Source organism: Hippocampus comes, unplaced genomic scaffold, assembly GCF_001891065.2.
Source record: "Hippocampus comes isolate QL1 unplaced genomic scaffold, H_comes_QL1_v1.1 scaffold20, whole genome shotgun sequence".
NCBI classification, from domain to species: domain Eukaryota; kingdom Metazoa; phylum Chordata; class Actinopteri; order Syngnathiformes; family Syngnathidae; genus Hippocampus; species Hippocampus comes.
The window spans coordinates 987495-1006121 of NW_017805462.1; the positions used below are offsets into that span (position 1 = coordinate 987495).

The 18627-nt window shown below is 43.4% G+C and overlaps 1 protein-coding gene across 1 annotated transcript; it reads left to right on the top strand.

Moving 5' to 3' along the window:
* Nucleotides 1-1805: 1805 nt before the first annotated feature.
* Nucleotides 1806-18329, top strand: zmynd11 (zinc finger, MYND-type containing 11). Its single transcript, XM_019875031.1, has 16 exons — nucleotides 1806-1972; nucleotides 4604-4736; nucleotides 6609-6768; nucleotides 7412-7435; nucleotides 9579-9797; nucleotides 9890-9967; nucleotides 10462-10554; nucleotides 11509-11596; nucleotides 11836-11891; nucleotides 11970-12047; nucleotides 13024-13142; nucleotides 13382-13787; nucleotides 14017-14091; nucleotides 15198-15479; nucleotides 16134-16319; nucleotides 16748-18329. Exons 2-16 carry the CDS (start codon nucleotides 4606-4608, stop codon nucleotides 16868-16870), a joined length of 2118 nt encoding a protein of 705 aa, XP_019730590.1. The 5' UTR covers nucleotides 1806-1972; nucleotides 4604-4605; the 3' UTR covers nucleotides 16871-18329.
* The last annotated feature ends 298 nt before the right edge of the window (nucleotides 18330-18627 follow it).

Here is an 18627-nt window from a genome sequence, read left to right on the forward strand (position 1 = left end):
GTTTTATGAATTATTCATCATCAACGGCAACGAGATTTGATTCTGGAGACGCGCTCTTGTTTCAGCGCCATTGGCAAAAAGGACTGAAAAGAAGTCATGTCGCCATGGCAACCGGCAGGAGGGGGCGCCATGGCAAACGAAAAACCTGTCAATCATCCTCAGCTTGGAAAAACAATCGACAAACGCCGAGAGACGATGGTGACACTGAGATAACGGCAAAGAAAGATATCTAAACGATTCGTTCGGGGATCATCTCTCAATGTCGGTGATTGTCACCACCTGTCGCAGTAGTTTTTCAGAACGGATCCTCCACAACGATAAACGGGGTCTCAACCCCAACATAGGGTACACGTTCCTGTCAACATCGCCAGTCACTGTCCGTCATTGGACAGCGGATTGGACCACGTCTCTATGTTGGTGCACCCAGCGACCGGTTTGTCCGTGCCTGTCGCAGATTTCACAGGTCAGCGGTCTCCGGTGGGAACGCACGAGCATCCATTGTCTTCTGACGGATTCCGCGGCCAGGCCGAGGAAAAGACGGGTGCTACCCTCACATATGTTCACAAAGATAATTTGTGACCGACAAGCGACAGAAGCCCCGATGCAGCCTCTCTAATTACCGGCGCACAAAAGGAGGACGGCTGGTGATTAGGGCAAGCTTACACGTGATCACTTTTTTCGCCCCCACAAAAGCATATTGGGTTTTTTTTGGGGGGGGGGGGCTTTTTTTCTTTTTAACCACAAGCGACAGAAGCCCCGATGCAGCCTCTCTAATTACCGGCGCACAAAAGGAGGACGGCTGGTGATTAGGGCAAGCTTACACGTGATCACTTTTTTCGCCCCCACAAAAGCATATTGGGTTTTTTTTGGGGGGGGGGGGGATTGTATTTCATTTTAACGTGACAAGATTCATGCTGTAACGTGATAAACTTCATGTGATGACCTTCACGATTTAATTTCACAGGTTTCAGCTCACGTGATCAATTTCGCATGATACTTAAGAAATTTCACATTTTAACATGATAAAATGGCCATTTTAAAGTGATACGTTTCGCAGGTTTTAATTTAATATGTTTCACACGTTATAAGGTGATATGTTGCACGTTTTAACGTAATGAACTGCACATCACAATGTGATGAGTTTCACGTTTTCATGTTATCAGTTTCACATTATAACATGATCAATTTCAAGCAAGTTTTACAACGTGAACAATTTCAAGTTTTAACGTGATGAGTTTTGCATGTTTTAATGTGATAAGTTCCACGTTTTAACATGATAGCTTTCAGGTTTTAACGTAGTAAATTCACATTGTAATGTGATGAGCTTCACGTTTTAAATTACTACTTTACCTGATTGAGATGAATAAAGTATCAATTGATCTATCAGTGATTCTCAATCTTTATCGAGTCAAGGCACACATTTCAAGTTCAAAAAAATCTCACGGCACACTACCAAACACAAATGTCACAAACAGTACATGCACTTGTCAATTATATACTTTCTGCTCTCTAGACAGAAAGTAATGGGAAAACGCTATGAAGAAATCAAGGTATTCAAGTTGGGTGGGCTTAAAGAGTGGCAATGCAAGATGGCCGCCGGTTGCTTCACTTCTCCCGAAAGCGAGTAGGCGGCATTTTTCATCCATTCATGTAGACGTCCTTATTACGTATTGGCGAAATCGACATCACTGTATGGATAAGGTGCCTTTCGTATCGATCAAAAATTGATACACACTTGGTATCTCCATTATCGATACTCGGATAGATCTGCCTACCACTAGTCTGCAGACAGACGCCTCTCCTCTGTTTACCTCCCAGCCGCGCGCTGCTCCACAGTGGCCGGCTGGACACGCACCGCCGCCCCGCAGCTTAGGATCGCTTCGTCCGCTCCGCTGTGGCCACTCCGGGTGTGAAAACCGCCCCCGCGTGGATCCTCGTCGTCGCCTTTGCGCTGGCGACGCCGCGCCCGGAGGTGAGTGGTGCCAACATCGGGCTCCGATGACAGACAAACAGACGGTGGCGCCCGCGGATCGGCTTGGCTGTCCGGCGACGTGAGCTGCAACGCGGCTAACTTAGAGCTCCCTCCACCGTGGTGCCGTCAACATGGCGCGCCCCCCCCCCCAAAACAAACCATAACCTACCTGTCTCGATTGCAAGACTGTTTCGTCTCATGGCTCAGAGTGTTGACGTTTTCCTAATAAACTCATCAAAACACGCCATAATAAGCGAGTTTTTTTGATTGCTTTTCAAGCTGGCTAGCCAGACGTAGCAATATCACAACATTTTAGCATCGCGCACCAAACTAACTTGTCGTTCTGTTTTGTTAGCGGCCAGTCTCACGTTGATCGTAATTAACATTGGGGGAGAGGGTGAGGGTTTAAATCAATTTACCTTAATCGGAACGCAAATTGGCATTTTTTTGAAGCAGTTTGTGTCGTACGTCAGCCAGGTAGCGTGCTAGCTGCTAGCCGCAGTGAGTCTCTCCCGTGTGTTGCAGTGTTCGTGGCCTGCCTCCTTGCCACGGCAGTCTCTTTTGTGGACGAAAACGGCTTATTTTAGTGATCATCATTCGTGTGTTGTGGAATATTAGAAGCGTGCGGTTGCATTCGTCAAGGTTCAACTGGTGGCTTGCAAGGCGCGCGATGGGTGTCAGCATCAGTGGGTGACTGACAAGGCGACACGCTGTCGCGTCGTCCATTCTTCTACAGCAGTGTCTCGGTATGTGTGTCAAATTTCCAAGATTAATTGATTTACACGAGCCTTGGTCAAACAGATCTTTTCAAGACAATTCCGGTGACATTAATGTCATTTTCCTGCGACAAATGTTGCGAAACTTAACAACCATAGCATCAAGGTCTGAGCTGGGACCTTTATTTCTTAAAGGTTGGGAAACATACAAAATATAGTCATGATAAAGTAATTATACAAATCAAAATAATGTTCGAGAGCCAAACAAATGCCGTTCAGGTCCTGTGGTGTAGCACTCAAACATGCACAGAAAGAAAATGAGCATTGAGAATGAAAAACACGACATAAGTTGTTAAAATACATCCTAAGGAATAAGAGAAATTTGTAGTTGATAAAATTCATGGAAGTAGAATTGAGTCAGCGTAACAGCACAAGGCACCTCGCAAAAGGAAGTCCCAAAAATGTCTGCAAGTCAACCACTTCAATTCAAATTTGCCTGAAGCATAGAAAAATATCTCAGAAATATAGACATTAGGATTTGAAAACTAGCTGTACTCATCTTAAAGTTTTTTTTTAAGTTGGTTTGTCAATTTAGTCCACCACCATTTCTACTGCCATAAGAATTGCCTTTACCAGAATGCCTCCAAATTTAAAAGATCAATACAGAATGGCTGTTTCAAAATGGGATATATTTAGACATGTAAAATCAAGGCGGCATAAAAGAAAACTGCTGAATTCAAATATTTTAAAAATAAGTCTTTATTGTTGTTCGTCAAATTGAACGAAAATGACCCATACACATAATCTGGTCTCATGCCAGATGCCTAAACTTGTTCAGCATCCAACCGGGTTGGCGTTTCTGAAGCAGGCATTTAAAAAATGTTTTTGGGTAGCCTCTTTATACACAACCAGGCACTCACTTACTGTTCCTTTTGTCTAAATGTGGCATGAACAGCCTCTTTCAGAGTCTCTCCTGTCCTCAGCCAGTTCAGTTCAGTTGTTGTAAACCAGAGCATCTATTTCTCCTCGTGAAAGGTTGCTTGCTCCCAGCCGCATTCGACATCTCTCCTTTTATGAAAGCAACACACACTCGTGCTTGCTCCGGGGGAGGACCGCATGAAATTAGACGAATTTTTGGAGGGAAGGTCAGCCCTGCGCGGCCGAGTATGAGCACAAACACTCGTTTGAAAGAAACATCCTCCAAGGTCGAGCGCAGTCTTTTCTTCTCGGCTGAACAACCTCCATTTTGTTGCATTTTTGATCCCGGAGCAAATCATGGAAGTCGAGCTCATCTTTCTGTCCGTATTCTGAAATATCTGTATGTAGCTAGTAGGAAGGGAAATCCGACAGCAGGCTTCATGTGAAAGTCAAGGCTTTCTTAATCAGTGAATTCACACGCGACTAATTGATTCCCGAATGAATCAACAACTATTTTGATCATTGCTGAATTGTTTCCAGACGTTGAAATTGTGTCCCAAATCTTTGCAATTTCAATCCCAGTGGAGCAGTGACTATTCTCAGATTTCTGTGGCCGATTATCTTTGTGATAACATCTGCTTTTACTCAGGAAAACACTCAGAAACATTTTTTTTCTCTCCCAGTCTTCTCACGGATGTGATAAACCGAAGCAGTAACAGAATCAAGATGATCAAGCTGGGGAGAGGCTCCTCTTCTTTTTCACCCGTTTCCGCCGCATCTCGCAACTGTTTCTGATTCGGCGTCGTCCCTCGGTGTCACGTGCAGGCTTTTAAAATTGTCACCTAACCAGTCCTATAATGGCCACCAAATTTTATTTGGAGGAAAAAAACAAAAAAAAACACTCACAGATGTTTTGAATTTTTACAAAGGGCGTTTGAATTGTTCATTGTGCTAACATGTCCATTTCATGTGTTGCATTGTGTTGTGTTGACAATAGAGATGAATAAGGAAGTGATGTCCCGCGTGGAGAAAAAGAGAATGGCGGACCCCAAGGTGGTCCAGCACGTTTGGGCCGCCATCGAGGTCATCCGCAACCAGAAGCAAATCGCCAATATGGACCGCATCTCCAAGTAAGTGTCGCTTCCGTCATGGAATGAGGTCATTTTTATTTGGTACCACGCCGCACAAAATGACTTTCGTTCGATCGGACATGGCCGAAATGTGCGTGACAACATTAACAACATGACAAATTGCTAGAGTCAGTTACTGGTCTGTAACATGATCATCCATCAAAATAACATTGACAATGTGACAAATTGCTAAAGAATCAGTTACTGGTCTGTAACATGATCATCCATCAAAAAAAATGGACAAAAATGACACTGAGTATTTTTTAAAGTCACAGCAGATGTTCGCAATTGTCTTATTTATCAGCTTTCGTGGAGGACCGACAGAAATCGGAGAATATTAACGGTTGAGATGCTGAAATCCCAACGATTTTGACAGTAAACATTGTTGCGCCTCAAAAATTCAGTGCACAAAAAGTTAAAAATAAAATGGACCTGACTAAATGTTTTTAAAAAACTGTCCTAAAAGAATAAATGCAGTTGTACTGAAACGATTAATACGACTGAACTGTACTCGCAAATCTAATATACTGGATTAAAAAAAAAAAAAAAAAAGTTTCATCATTTTATGCAGTTTGAGCATTTCATTCAGTGATTCTTTCGACTACCACTAGATGGAGCTGAGAGCCATTTCTCGAAACGATTCATCTAGTTTCAAAATAGTTGCCGTGTAATTTCGGAACCAATTAGCCGTCGTTGAATGGACTCGAGTGGCATCACGCGGCATTCACACTTGAATTTCTGCTCCGAAAATGATTCGCATCTTGAGGAAAGTTCCAAGGTGAGCTCGTGGATGATTGGCTTTTAGATCAGGTTTCTTTCGCCCCACCACCCCGCCCGACAGGCCGTCTGCTGGAATGAAGTGAGACGGCGGTGTTGTCGGCGGCGGGAGTCGCCATGGCAACGCGCCGCTTGCTTGATGTCGCCGTGACAACAAGAGCCGCTCGGTGCCAGCGCTGGCTTGGCAGGCGGCAAGCGGAGGCCCTTGCCAGCGTGCCGTTTGAACGCGGCCAAGCAATCGGTTTGGGATTTGGAGAACAATCCGAGAGCCCTACCCGAGCGCGCTCAGATCTTTGTTGTGGCTGTTCTTCCCCAAAACGCGAAAGCTGTTTTTTTATTATTTAAAACAAAAAAAAAAAAACAAAAAAAAAAAACATTTTTTAATAAGGAAAAAAATGGAATCAGTAGTCAGAGTATTATACTGTAAAAAAAGTCAAAAGTAATTACAAACGCCTAACTCATAGATTTTTTTTTTTCAGGCAGATGCTGATTCCAATATTTGAGAGAGTAAAATTCTGATCATGATTAAGTGGCTGATTAATTAAAAAAATGGAGATTACCATAATTTATTTTATAGTCCTGTACGCATATGACAAAGATATGAATTACAGGCAGAACATTTGTGAACGCTTGTACAACAGTGACAAAAATTGGAGGGGTTATTGTCTTTGTTTATTTTTGCATATATTCTTTATCCTCAAGCTGGCCAGGCAGAAGGAGCAGCACAATGAACTGAATTGATGCATTGTAACATGGTGCACAAACTAATCCTTGACATGCTATGAAATGATGTGGTTATTTTTGGATTGAACAAGATCGCGGAATACTAATTTCCATATTGAAACACATTACCAAAATGTTGGTGGATTTTTTTTGGGGGGGGGGGCTGCAACAGTTTGATGGCGTTGTCGTTCATTTCATTGGGAAAAGAATAGTTTGAGGTCAAAGTGTTTTGTGTTACCAACAGGGTCACAGAATAAATGAAACGTTTGAAAAGAGATGGATGTCTCTTTTGGCTGATCCGCTTATCAATTCCAATAGTGGTAGAGTTTGTGATTTTTGCGGGGGGGGGGTTTTTTTTGTCTTCCCCGCCAGGTACTTGAGCCGCGTTTTCGGCATGCACCCGAAGGAGACTGCCCGCCAGCTGAGCCTGGCCGTGAAGGACGGCCTAGTGGTGGAGACGCTGACGGTGGGCTGTAAAGGCTCCAAGGCGGGCATCGAACAGGAGGGCTACTGGCTGCCCGGAGACGAGATAGTGAGTCCGCGAACCTCAAAATGTCAACATTCTCTTATTTTCTAAACATTTATTATAATTATTTTATTTTTATTTTTTTACGCGTATACAAACAAGGGCTGTGTTGAGAATTCTTTTATGTGTGTGGATAGACACACCGTGTCATTTTTATGCTCGTGGTCGAAAATAATGCGAAACCGCAGCGGAGAAATTACCGTATTCAAGTTAGGCTCGCTTAGTGAGTGGCAATGCAAGATGGCCGCAGTTAGCTTCGCTTCTCGCTACGGTGAGCATCGCCGTTGAGCGCCACCCTGACAAGTACTTCCTGTACTCCAAAGACAAAACATTCCTTGCGGATAGTGCTTTCGCAAAACAAACCATACCATTGGAGGTATTCCGATACGTGTTTATATGACTAAATATTCGGGTTAGAAAAGGGCTAAGGTTAACCCAGGGCTCTTATTCGGGTTTTTTAAAAACCCAAATTTGAGGATATTCATTTTTTTAGCGCCTGTTTACACGGCCTTTCAAAGCCGGAATATTTTCAAAATTCCGGTTTTGAAAGGGTTCTTTCTTGACTGTACGCCACGTCGCTGTTCTGGCGCCACGTCGCCGTTCTGGCGTCACTTTTAAACACTTGCTCTTTGAATCATTGTCATCGCAGGAGCCTCAAGCGGAGGGGAGCAAGGTACGTTCTGCATCTTTACTTGTCCAACTTCCCATGATCTCTTTCTGTCGATCTCTACTAACAATAAGGCACGACGGTAACACCCAGCGCAGTCACAGATTTTCTTTGGGCGGACACTGCTTGCCTACATTATAAGAGTGGCCTGACAGGACAGAAAGGCTTTATTGGATGGTTACTTCACAATCATTATCTTCCCAACCTCTTTTTCAAAGATTTTAGAACCACGAATGATGGAATATGTAAAAAGATTAGCAGACCAAGCATTGAAATTAATTTGCACGTAAACGTATCTTTATGGCTAACCAGTTTCGTCTGTTCCTTCGCCACTGAAGCATTACAGTGTACATAAATTCCTCTTGTCTTAAAAAAAAAAATATGTATATGACCGTATATTCCACACTATAAGTCGCTTCGGAATATAAGGCGCACCTTTAATGAATGGCCTATTTTAAATACAACTGTTTTCATATGTTGGGCGCACCGCATTATAAGGCGCATAGAGTAGAAGCTATGGTTGCGTTATGAATCCACTAGATGGAGCTATGCTAAAGAGAGTACAACACAATACAATACAGCTTTATTCATATCGCGCTTTCACAACCGCTGGAGCTGTAACAAAGCGGTTGACAGAACACTTGAAGAAAAAAAAAACTACATCCAAGAAATCAGAATATTGATCCATATATAAGGCGCATCGGATTATAAGGCGCACTGTTGGCTTTTGAGAAAACCAAATGCTTTTAGGTTCGCCTTATCGCGCGGAAAATACGGTATTATTATCAAATTCGCGATCGAATAAATGTTGCTCCAACAGTCTTCCACCTACATATTCTTAAATATATAATTGTTTAATTAGTATGAAATACATTTTAAGTAATGCAACAATGAGCATGAATTTCTAATTGGAAACGGTTTGCCCCGATACATACGTCTTTCCATTGGTCGCCAAACACTCTCGCACGACAATCAAAAAAAAGGCAAAAGTTCATTGTGGAAAGTCTGTGACTGCGCACCGTCTGGTGAATTTCTGACGGAAGTGAGCCGAGTCTCCTGGAATTACTCGTTGGCTACTTGCGTACAGACGTGTCTCAGCAGCACGGGGTGGGGAAGTCGAAAAAATTTTAGTTGATCTGAATCAAGTGTCGGAAGCCACGTTTCCACCAAGAGTTTACGTCATGTTTGACGACATCGTAGTATGATGTAGTTTAGAAAAAAAAAGAAAAAGTTTTGAATTGTCTGTAGATACCAGATGATGGTTGCAAAGCACTGCTGTTGTCTAAATGAAGCGCCTCAATTCACATCACCGTTCGCTTTTCATCAAGATGGAACAGGATGGCGCTAAAGTCAAGCATTTACAACAGAAAAAGGAGGAATTGTGAGGAAAATTATACCTTCACCTCACAGCCATATATTGTGTTGGTATGATGCAAAAGGCTTTCAAATCTATATAAATACATAAAAAGGCATCCGAATGATTAATCGATTCTGAAAAATAATTCCGGATGAATCTGACCATCGATAAATTGTCGATTTATCGTTATACCTTTTGCTTTTATTTAAATCCGATTCATTAAAATAAATAAAGAGATGAATACATTTCTTTGGAATTTTGGCACCAGCTTGGTGGACCCTCCCGGGGGCTTATGTGGCGTTTGCGGAGCCGCGTCTGTGCCACGGTAGCCTGACAAGTTCTCCTTTGTGTCTTTGAATTGTGTTTGGCATGCTTCTTTCCTCTCCTCTTCCTTGGTGTTGGCTTGTTCAAAACGAGGACCCACTAGGACACCCGAGTTGTTCAACAAAAGTGCAAAAAAATGTCATACAGTTGTGAAAAGAAACCTAACTGATATGTGACAGCTGTTCTGCTCATGTGCTCCAATCGCTCTACTAGTGCGACTTGTTCTGTCCGCTAGGGTGCATATGTATACATTCATAATTGACACGCAGCATTATTCAAGATATCTTTCATGACTTGGTTCAAAAAGCTTCCCGAAGGTCTGATGAAGTTGACCCGGAAAGGTTCACGTGCACTTTTAGGCTCATCCTGTGTTTTTAAAAAAAAAAAAAAAAAAATGTGTTCAAGCTTGAATGACGAATGTGGTTTTGTGGCTTCCCCCTCGGGCGCTGCGTCCCGTGCGGCGGCCAGGAGGGGGAGCAGGGCGCGGCCAACGTGCGCTCTCCGGCGTGTCCCCCTCAGGAGTGGGAGGCCGAGAGCCACGACTGGTACTGCTTCCAGTGCCACCTGCCGGGCGACGTGCTGCCCTGCGACGACTGCTTCCGCGTCTTCCACCTCAAGTGTCTGTCGGAAGAGGGACGGCCCCGCGACGCCGCCACCGGCCCCCATTGGCAGTGCGTCTTCTGCAGGGTGGGTCTCCCCGGCTTGCGCTGCCGCAGCTTCCGCGTCGACTTCGGCCGCACATCTCCCCCCCCAAAAAAATCTTTGTTGTACGTCCGCAGGGGAGTAAAAAGAAGAACCTCAGCAAACAGGAGATGTGCAAATATCTGCGCTTCATCGTCCAGCGCATGAAGGAGAGGGTGAGTGACCGCCACCGCGCTTTCGTCTTTAGGCTTTATGACTAGTTGGTTGGCACTCAAATTCGTCAACACATTTTAAAAATGTCGAAGAAACGATGCACGTGGTTGACGTGATTTTGATGAATTGAGATGAGCCCTTTCCACCTGATCAGCTGTCCACTGTAGTGAGCCCGCTGTCCCCGAAAGGGTTAAATAGTGATAAACTGTTACCAGGTGCCGAATGTAATGACTGCTTCTAAATTTGTTTGAAATGTGTGTTTCGTAAATACATCGAACTCGACGCGAATAGCCGCTTATTAAAGCAAGACCGTTTCATGTTTTGAGTTCACTCATGAATATGGAAGAGGTCAGTCAGCATGTCGGCGTGGCCCTCGACGGCCGTTTCTCATGCGGGAAATGAATTGCCCCACGTCTGTTGTTTACGGTAAAGAAAAGATGAAAAGTCGATGCTTTGAAAATCCGCTTGACCTTGACCTCAATTCTCCTCCTGGAAGGCGGTGGACCTGAACAAGAAAGGCAAAGACACCAAGCATCCCATGTACAGACGGCTCATCCACACTGCGCTGGACGTCTCCAACATCCAGGAGGTGACACAAACACACACACACACACACACACACACACACACACACACACACACACACACACACACACACACACACACACACACACTCTTGTACTTTCGGCACAGTGAGGACCAATGAGTGATGAGTGATTAATTGGCTGGGTGATTTAAGTGGCCGATATTTAGCCCTTTACAAATTGAAAAATAAATAATAAAAAGATCTTCTGAATTTTCCACTTTTTTTTTTTCCAACACGTTAATGACATGTACAAAGCGAATGACTTTCAAATCAATAAAAATACCAAGTTTTTGGTCAGTTTAATTTCTTGACAGGAAACTGTTTTGAGGAAACGTTTTTAAAATGATTGGATAAAGATCAGCCCCCGTTTGGGTGCAAGTCTCCCTCCATTTTATATTTCCAATGCGACCCCGTCAAAGATTTTAGACGTATGAGAAAAGGCATCAGCGTTTTTTTATTTTTAATTTTTTTTTTTTTTTATTCTTATTATTTTTTTTTTAGAAGTCATCACTTAATGGCAAAAAAAATAACGGAATAAAAGAAATGGTATCTGCTTCAAACAACAAAGCGTGTCCCGGAAAAGTGGTTAGGACTGCACGACTGTCCGTGTTTTATGTTAATGTGTTGTGTTTATTATTTTACTTTATGTTAACTGTTTTGTTAAGCGCTTTGTTACAGCTGCCGCTGTTGTGAAAGCGCTATATAAATCAGCATGTATTGTATTGTATTATATTGTTCAAAGGCATTGTTTGTACATAAATAATCACTTTGCTCCTGATGTTGCTTACAATATATACTGCATCCATTTTCGGCCTTTTTAAAATTTAATCTGCCATCAACATTTTTTTCCCCCCCCGCTAAATATGAGAATGAATCGTCATCGGCCTCAAAAAAGTCGCATCACTTTGAGGTCAGAAAGGTCCCGATCGGTGTCAACGTCTCTCTTTTGAACTGCAGAATCTGACGGAGGGGAAGTACAAGAACTTTGAGGAATTCAAAGCCGACGCCCAGCTGATTGTTCACAACACGGCCATCTTGTATGGAGGTGGGTCCCCTTGATTGACACAACCCTTATTGACAGAGTGGATGGTGGTGGCCCGCTGGGAAGACACTTCTTGCATCACGGTGAAGACCACTTCCGACAGAATGTGTGACTTGCATAATTTCATCATTTTTCTGCGGGTACAAGCACATAAAGGATCTGAACTGAGTGAGGAATGCCTTCACCGTTATTGATCAAATGTTTCAAATGACCCCCTCGTGTACTCTCGTTTGTGTTTGTAGTGCACAGTGACCAGGCGGAGATGGCGCGTCTTCTCTTCAGCGACACCTGTCACGAGGTGCGCGTCGAACTCTGCCCCTCAAATCGGTGTGAAGCCCCACCCCCCCACTCCTTATTGACCGTCTTCTCTTTCCAGCTGAACGAGTTGTTGCTGTGTAAGAACTGTTTCTACCTGTCCAACGCCCGCCCCGACAACTGGTTCTGTTACCCCTGCGTGAGTAGAAACCAACCCGCCGCTCACCAACATTGAGCCCTCCAGTCGGGAATGCCATTAAAATCGCATTTAGTTATCACCGGTAGAGCCTCAATTTCACCCAAACAATGCTGATGGCAAGTGACTCGACTTTTCGAGTTCCGAACTGTTCTTTGGCCGATTATTTTAATTAACCGAGGGATTTGTCTTTGAGTACTGTAGATACATACTGCATATGTCAACATGTATCCACTTATGGATAAATTCAACGTACATCACAAGTGGGCCCCCGACTTTTTGAATTTTTGAAAATAAATATTGGCCGATGCCAAGAATTGACAGAATTCTTTTTTACGATAACTGATGAAGTTGCTGACTCATGAAAAAAAAGAGATATAGCTGCATCCTCACGTTCTTCACTACTTACTGTGTGCGGCTTTAAAAGGGAGGGTTTGGCCTGGTGAGTGATGTGGGTGTCAGCGATTGAGCATGTCGAGTTGGGTGACTTCTTATCAGTCATGGCAGGGGTGTCAAGCTCATTTTTGGCGCGGGCCACATTTTAGTTCCCGTTTCACTTGGAGGGCCGTTATGACTGAAACTGTATAAAGAAGTCAAGAATAACTGTTACTGTCATGAGGGGTTTGGTAACAAGAAAATGCTTCCGATAGCGCTCTTATTTATTTCAGATGAGAATTTAGAATTTTGGTCGACATTTTCGAAAGAATCATAGAAGTTGCTTTCGCGGGCCACATAAAATGTTGTGGCGGGCCAGATCTGGCCCCCGGGCCTTGAGTTTGACACCTGTGAGTTATGGCCATTGGCAGCTCATGTATGAATGTTAGATATCGTGAAAAATCGGAGATATAAAATGAGATAACGTTTGATTTTTAAATTCTGCAGTACAGTGACATGAAAAAGCGAACGACGATGATTGCCAGGGATGACTGCACATGTGTAATAATTTGCGCCGTTTTTTTTTTTTTGTTTGTTTTTCCAGACTCCGAGTCATGACTTGGTGTGGGCCAAGATGAAAGGTTTTGGCTACTGGCCGGCCAAAGTGCTGCAGAGGGAAGACAACCAGGTGGACGTGCGCTTCTTCGGCCACCAGCACCAAAGGTCTGCGAGACCTTCTTGACGCCACTTGTCTGGCGTTTGTGTCGCTTGATTCGGGGTGGCCAGAGTCTCCGTTCTGTCATTTCGAATGTAACCACCACGAACGAGGGGGATGACAGTATCATAAAATATGGGCAGCTTTCTGTTTAGACCCTTGCTAGTTTCGAGTCTTCGATAGAAAAGAAGCTTCTTGATCCTGTTGACGAAGCATCTTCATGACCCGAGTCGTGTGCGCTCGTCAGGGCGTGGATTCCCTCGGACAACATCCAGGACATCAAGGTTAGCGTGCAGCAGCTGCAGGTGAAGCGCAGCAGCGGCTGGAAGAAAGCCTGCGACGAGCTGGAGGTCTACCAGCGCTTCCTCAAGGAGGGACGATTCTGGAAAACCAAGCTCGAGGAAGGCAGCGGTGGTTGCGGCGGTGGCGGCGGCGGTGATGGTGGTGGTGGTGGCGGGGGCGGACAGAGTCCGAGCCCAAGGAAGTCACAGAAAGACGTCAACCAGCGGATGGACCGGACGGCGAGGATGGTGAAGACGGAAAAAGTGCAGGTTTCGGACATGTTGGAGAGGGTGCACGGCTCCAAGAGGACGGAGAGGAGCGAAGAAGCCGAGTCCAGCATCTCATCGACCAGCAACGAGCAAGTCCGACAGGTGAGTGCCGTGGTCGCCGCTTAACAGGAGCTCCTCTCAAACCTTGTCGGGTTCAGAGACAGACATTTGCCCACCCAATGTTGGCCAGTTAATTTAATTTTAATTGGGCAGACATTGATGTGCCGTTTTTTTTTTTTTTTTTTTATCCAGTCAATCACATCCTGTAAGTGAGCAATTTTGCAACACGTTCTCGTTAGAAGGGTTCAATGCGATTGCTTTTTTTCTACAGATGAAAGGGAGCCAGGAGCCCAAGGCCAAGAAAAGTCGGCGGACGCCACAAGTGGAGCCCAAAGAAGAAGCCAGTGTAGGTTTCTCCATCTTTCATCCTCACTAAACGTCACCCCTCTTGAAAAAGGGAGTGAAGTCGCAGTTGCATCAACAGGAGGTGAATGAAGATGTGGCGTTCAAGCACTTTGAGGAGCTCCAAGGTTAGCAAAGAGCTACTGCGCAAGGCAAAATGCCCATCGGCATCGTTGGCATGGCAACAATACTCCACCCGGAAATTAGAGCAGATACATCATTAGGAACTGGCGACCGGTTCATAATTTGACTGTACGTGTCCTGACATTGACGGGTGACCGGTCAGTTGTTGATATTGACCAAGGCCCGAAATACGGTTTCGCATCGCGATTTGTTGGGCAAAATATGGATTTGGCGCCTCATCAAAACACATGAAATGGCAAAACTGGGAATCAACCCCTGAGACAGTGCGACTTGCGCGACCGTAGCTAGCTACTCAGCTAGCACCACGCTTCGGCTGGCTACTAATGTGTCGAAAACGTTTTGCGGAGTTGCTCCAAAGTCAGTCACCATCAAGTTTGCATGGTTGACTTTTGGCTCCCCTGGTTTTGTCATTTAACGCGAGGTAAGAAATGCTTTCCTTTTTTTGCTTAAGACATGACAAAAAAAAAAATTGTGCACGGTACCACTGGTTGCGATACTTCTTAAAAGGAAATCAAGCCACAAATCGAATTCATAACCTCGTAAAGAAGGCATGCGAGCATTTTTAATTTGCGTTGTGATGAATCGAATCTGAGAGGCTTTATTATGCACTGGACTGATTGGAATTTAAAATCTGTGAACTGTTAGACAGTACCTGTATTTCATTTGTTTGAAAAAATATTTTTGTCAATTTTTTTTTTAACTCCACAGTATTTAACATGGTGAGTTTTTAAACTTGCACACCAAAAACAAACAAAAAAAAAACCAGAACCACACATTGTTGACAAATAAAAATAAATAAAATAAAAATAATATTATTAAATAAATATAAATAAAATACATAATTAAAAGTAAATGATTTAGGAAGAAAAAAAAAACCCTCAAAACCAAGAAGAAAAATTCCCAAATTACAATAATTCCGATGTAAAGAGAAGTGGTTGTAACCTGACGGCAAGTTTGTGTCCGCAGGACCCCGAGCCCGAAATGGAGGCGGTGAGCTCGAGCCAGGAGATCCCAGTGTTGTTCGCGCCGCCGCCGCCCGAGAAGCAGTCGGTGTCCACGCAGACCAAGAAGGCCAGCGGCGGGTCGCCGCGCACTCTCCACCGCGGCACGCAGACCAGCTCGGACGCCGCCAACTGTCACAACATGTGCCATGAAAAATACACCAAGGTCTTCAATGAGTTCAAAGAGAGGATGAAGGCCGACAACAAGCGCGAGACCGAGCGACTGGTCCGGGAAGCTCTCGAGAAGGTCAGGCCGACCTCCGCCACGTTTTCACGCAGTTGCCAAATTCCAACAAGTTGCACGCTTTCAATGGGAAAATATATTTGGCGGATTACTGACTCGTGACGGGAATTAAGAATTTAGCTCTGAGTAAGTAAAAAAAGCACACCAAAGAAAAGGTGGAACAATGTGAAAGTTTTTTTTTTTTAAGTGAAAAAAACTATAAAAAAAGGTTGGAAAAAAAGAAACAAAATTTTAAAAAACATTTTAAAACTTGAAAGGTGCAAAAAAAAAAAAAGTGGGACATTTTTTAATTTAAAAAAATGTCTGGAATAAAAGTAAAAGAATTTTGGGCTGAGGGGGGAATTCAAGCCCCCAAAATGAGAAAATTTAAGTCACAAAAAATGTGCAAAATGTTATTAAAGCAGCAAAAAAAAAAAAGAAATAAAACTGAGGAAAGTTAAAACAAAAAAAAGCAAAATAAATAAAAGTAATCAAACCTCACTTAATAAATCGGAAAATAAGGGAGTGAAATATTTTGCAATAAATACAGCAACAAAAAAAAAAGTTGTGAAACTGACATTTTGGAGGGGATGGGGGGAACACGATTGTTGTTTTCACTGTTTTTCGCCACCTGCCGCGCGGCTATTTAGTTTTTGATGTTTTGTGCGGTGGCTGCAGCTGCGCGGCGAAATGGAGGAGGAGAAGCAGGAGGCGGTGAGCAAGGCGCTCGGCGGCGCTCAGGCCGAGTTGGAGCGCAAGTGCAAGCAGGTGAAGGACAAGTGCAAAGAGGAGCTGCTGGACGAGGTCAAGAAGCTGGTGGCGCAGCACAAGCAGCTCGTCTCGCAGACCAAGAAGAAGCAGTGGGTAAGGGCGACCGCGACCACGCCCACGCCGGCGCCTCCCGCCTCATATCACACTTGGCTCTGGTTGGGTTTCTCGCTCATACAGAGGAGGGGTACGACTGCAGCGTTTAAATCAAATTAAGGGGGGAAAGTCAACAATTTAAAAAAAAAAAAAAAAGCGGGTAGGAAACGTTTGAATTCGCAAAAAGTGACCACCAAAATTGGAAACTGAAATTTAAAAAAAAAAAAAATTGAGGAAGCCTTTTTTTTTTATTATATTTTTTTAAATTTTTCCCACTCTTTATCAATGCTACTTTTTCACTTAAAATTGTTTAAACTTTTATTCCTATTTTATTTTCCCAGTGAGAAAATTTGGGGAGCAAATTTTGAAAAAAAAAAAAATAATAATAATAATAAATAAATGAAAATGTTTGTGGCTGTGTGCGCCAGTGTTACAACTGCGAGGAGGAGGCCATGTACCACTGCTGCTGGAACACGTCGTACTGCTCGATCAAGTGTCAACAGGAGCACTGGCACGCCGACCACAAGCGCACTTGCCGCAGAAAGAGATGAAAAGCATCCGGACCCGCATTGTTCCTTCCTCCTCGCACGCCATTGGCTTCTCCAACTCCTCCTGTCGTCAATCAAGGTCTGCAACACACACATTTTTGCCTTCCTTCCTTTGTGTCTCAGATGATTTTTCAACTTTAAAAAAAAACAAAACAATTTTTTTATATTATTTAACACTCAGTTTTTATTTAGTGGCAATGATTTGTCTTTGTCTCACCGAATGTTATTTAAGTGTGTGCAGCATTTAACATTTTTTTTTTTTATGATTTTATTTTTTCCAAGCGCAGATAACGTAAATGCTGCCTTCATCAAGAGAAAAAAACAATGGGGGAGAAAATATAAAAATAGATGACAACAGACGCGGGCATTTTTTTTTTTTTAATCAGTCTTTTTGACCTAAAATCGACAAAATAAAAATCAAACTTGTGCTCACTTATTATTGGGGACAGGGTCACAGCATCATTGCTGACTAAACAAATCTTCCCTTCTTGTTTTGAATTCTTCTGCACGTTTCTGAATTGCATGGCAACGCTAAATTGAGTCGTAAATATATATTTTTGGAATTTTAACGTGGCGTGGATTTGGAAAAAGCAAATGCAAATCACGCCAGTTTTAAACCATAAAAACCAAGACTGGAATAACAAAAAAAAAATACACTGACAGGTGGGTCGATATCGAATTTATGCAAATTAAATGACCCAACAGGTGGCGCCATAGGCGTTTTTTTTTTTCTCCTTCCCCCTTTGTGATGAAGGTGGACTGAACAGAGGGAAAATCATAGAACTATTTTTGTCCTGTTTGTTGTATTATTGTTTGTTTTCATACAGAGCAATTGTTAGCCTAAATTCACTAATATGGGCTCTCTTCCTGGCCGATGCACTACATGTAAATAACATGTTCCCAACTGCCACGTCATGTATGATTCGGTATATCATCACGGACAACCCACGCACAGGCCGCTCCTCCGCCTCGTACTCGCTGTTGCAGGTGTTCTCAAACTGCCGTACCGGGATTTTAAAAAGTCAATAAGGGCCGACCAATTCAATTTTCGGGTGCTGTTGCCAATTCTTACATTTGAACCCCCAAAAAAGTATTATATAATTCACATTAGGATTATGGGGGGGGGGATCTCCCTTGGATCCTGAAAGTTTGAGAACCCCCGTCCCAACTTCATCATCTTCTTCCACGTGTCATTCCAGCGCATGACTTTTCTTGTTCTTTCTGATTCTCTGTGTGCAAGCTCACTGTGGCATGACCCCCCCCCCCCCCCAAAAAAAACCCACACACACAAAGTTGGTCTCAGCACTCAAGGTTGCAAAGCACGTTATCACTTCCTTTGCGCCCACCCGCCCGCGTATTCATGCTCCAAAATCAATTTTGGGTTTTTGATGCTCTAGCTAGCAATATGTATATAAATCTGTTCTATGTGCTAACATGGAGGAAATAAATGTATCAACAAGTTCCACTCTGTCTTCTGTTGCTGCTCGCGCAATAACCTTTTCTTACACAAATGTGCATGAAAGTATTTCAAGCAACACTTTTACTCTCATGAACACCCCACCCCCCCAAAAAAAAAAATCGTTGCATGAATAAAGTAGCGTCCAAAATGTTTTTCCCTAAATAAAATTGAATTTTGCAAGAAAAAGAGAACAATTGAGAATAAAGTTAAGGTGACAAAAAAATTCACAATTTTTTTTGGGGGGCAATTTTTTCTGGGGGCCAGGGATAATTTACGAGAATAATTGATGGTTCACATACAA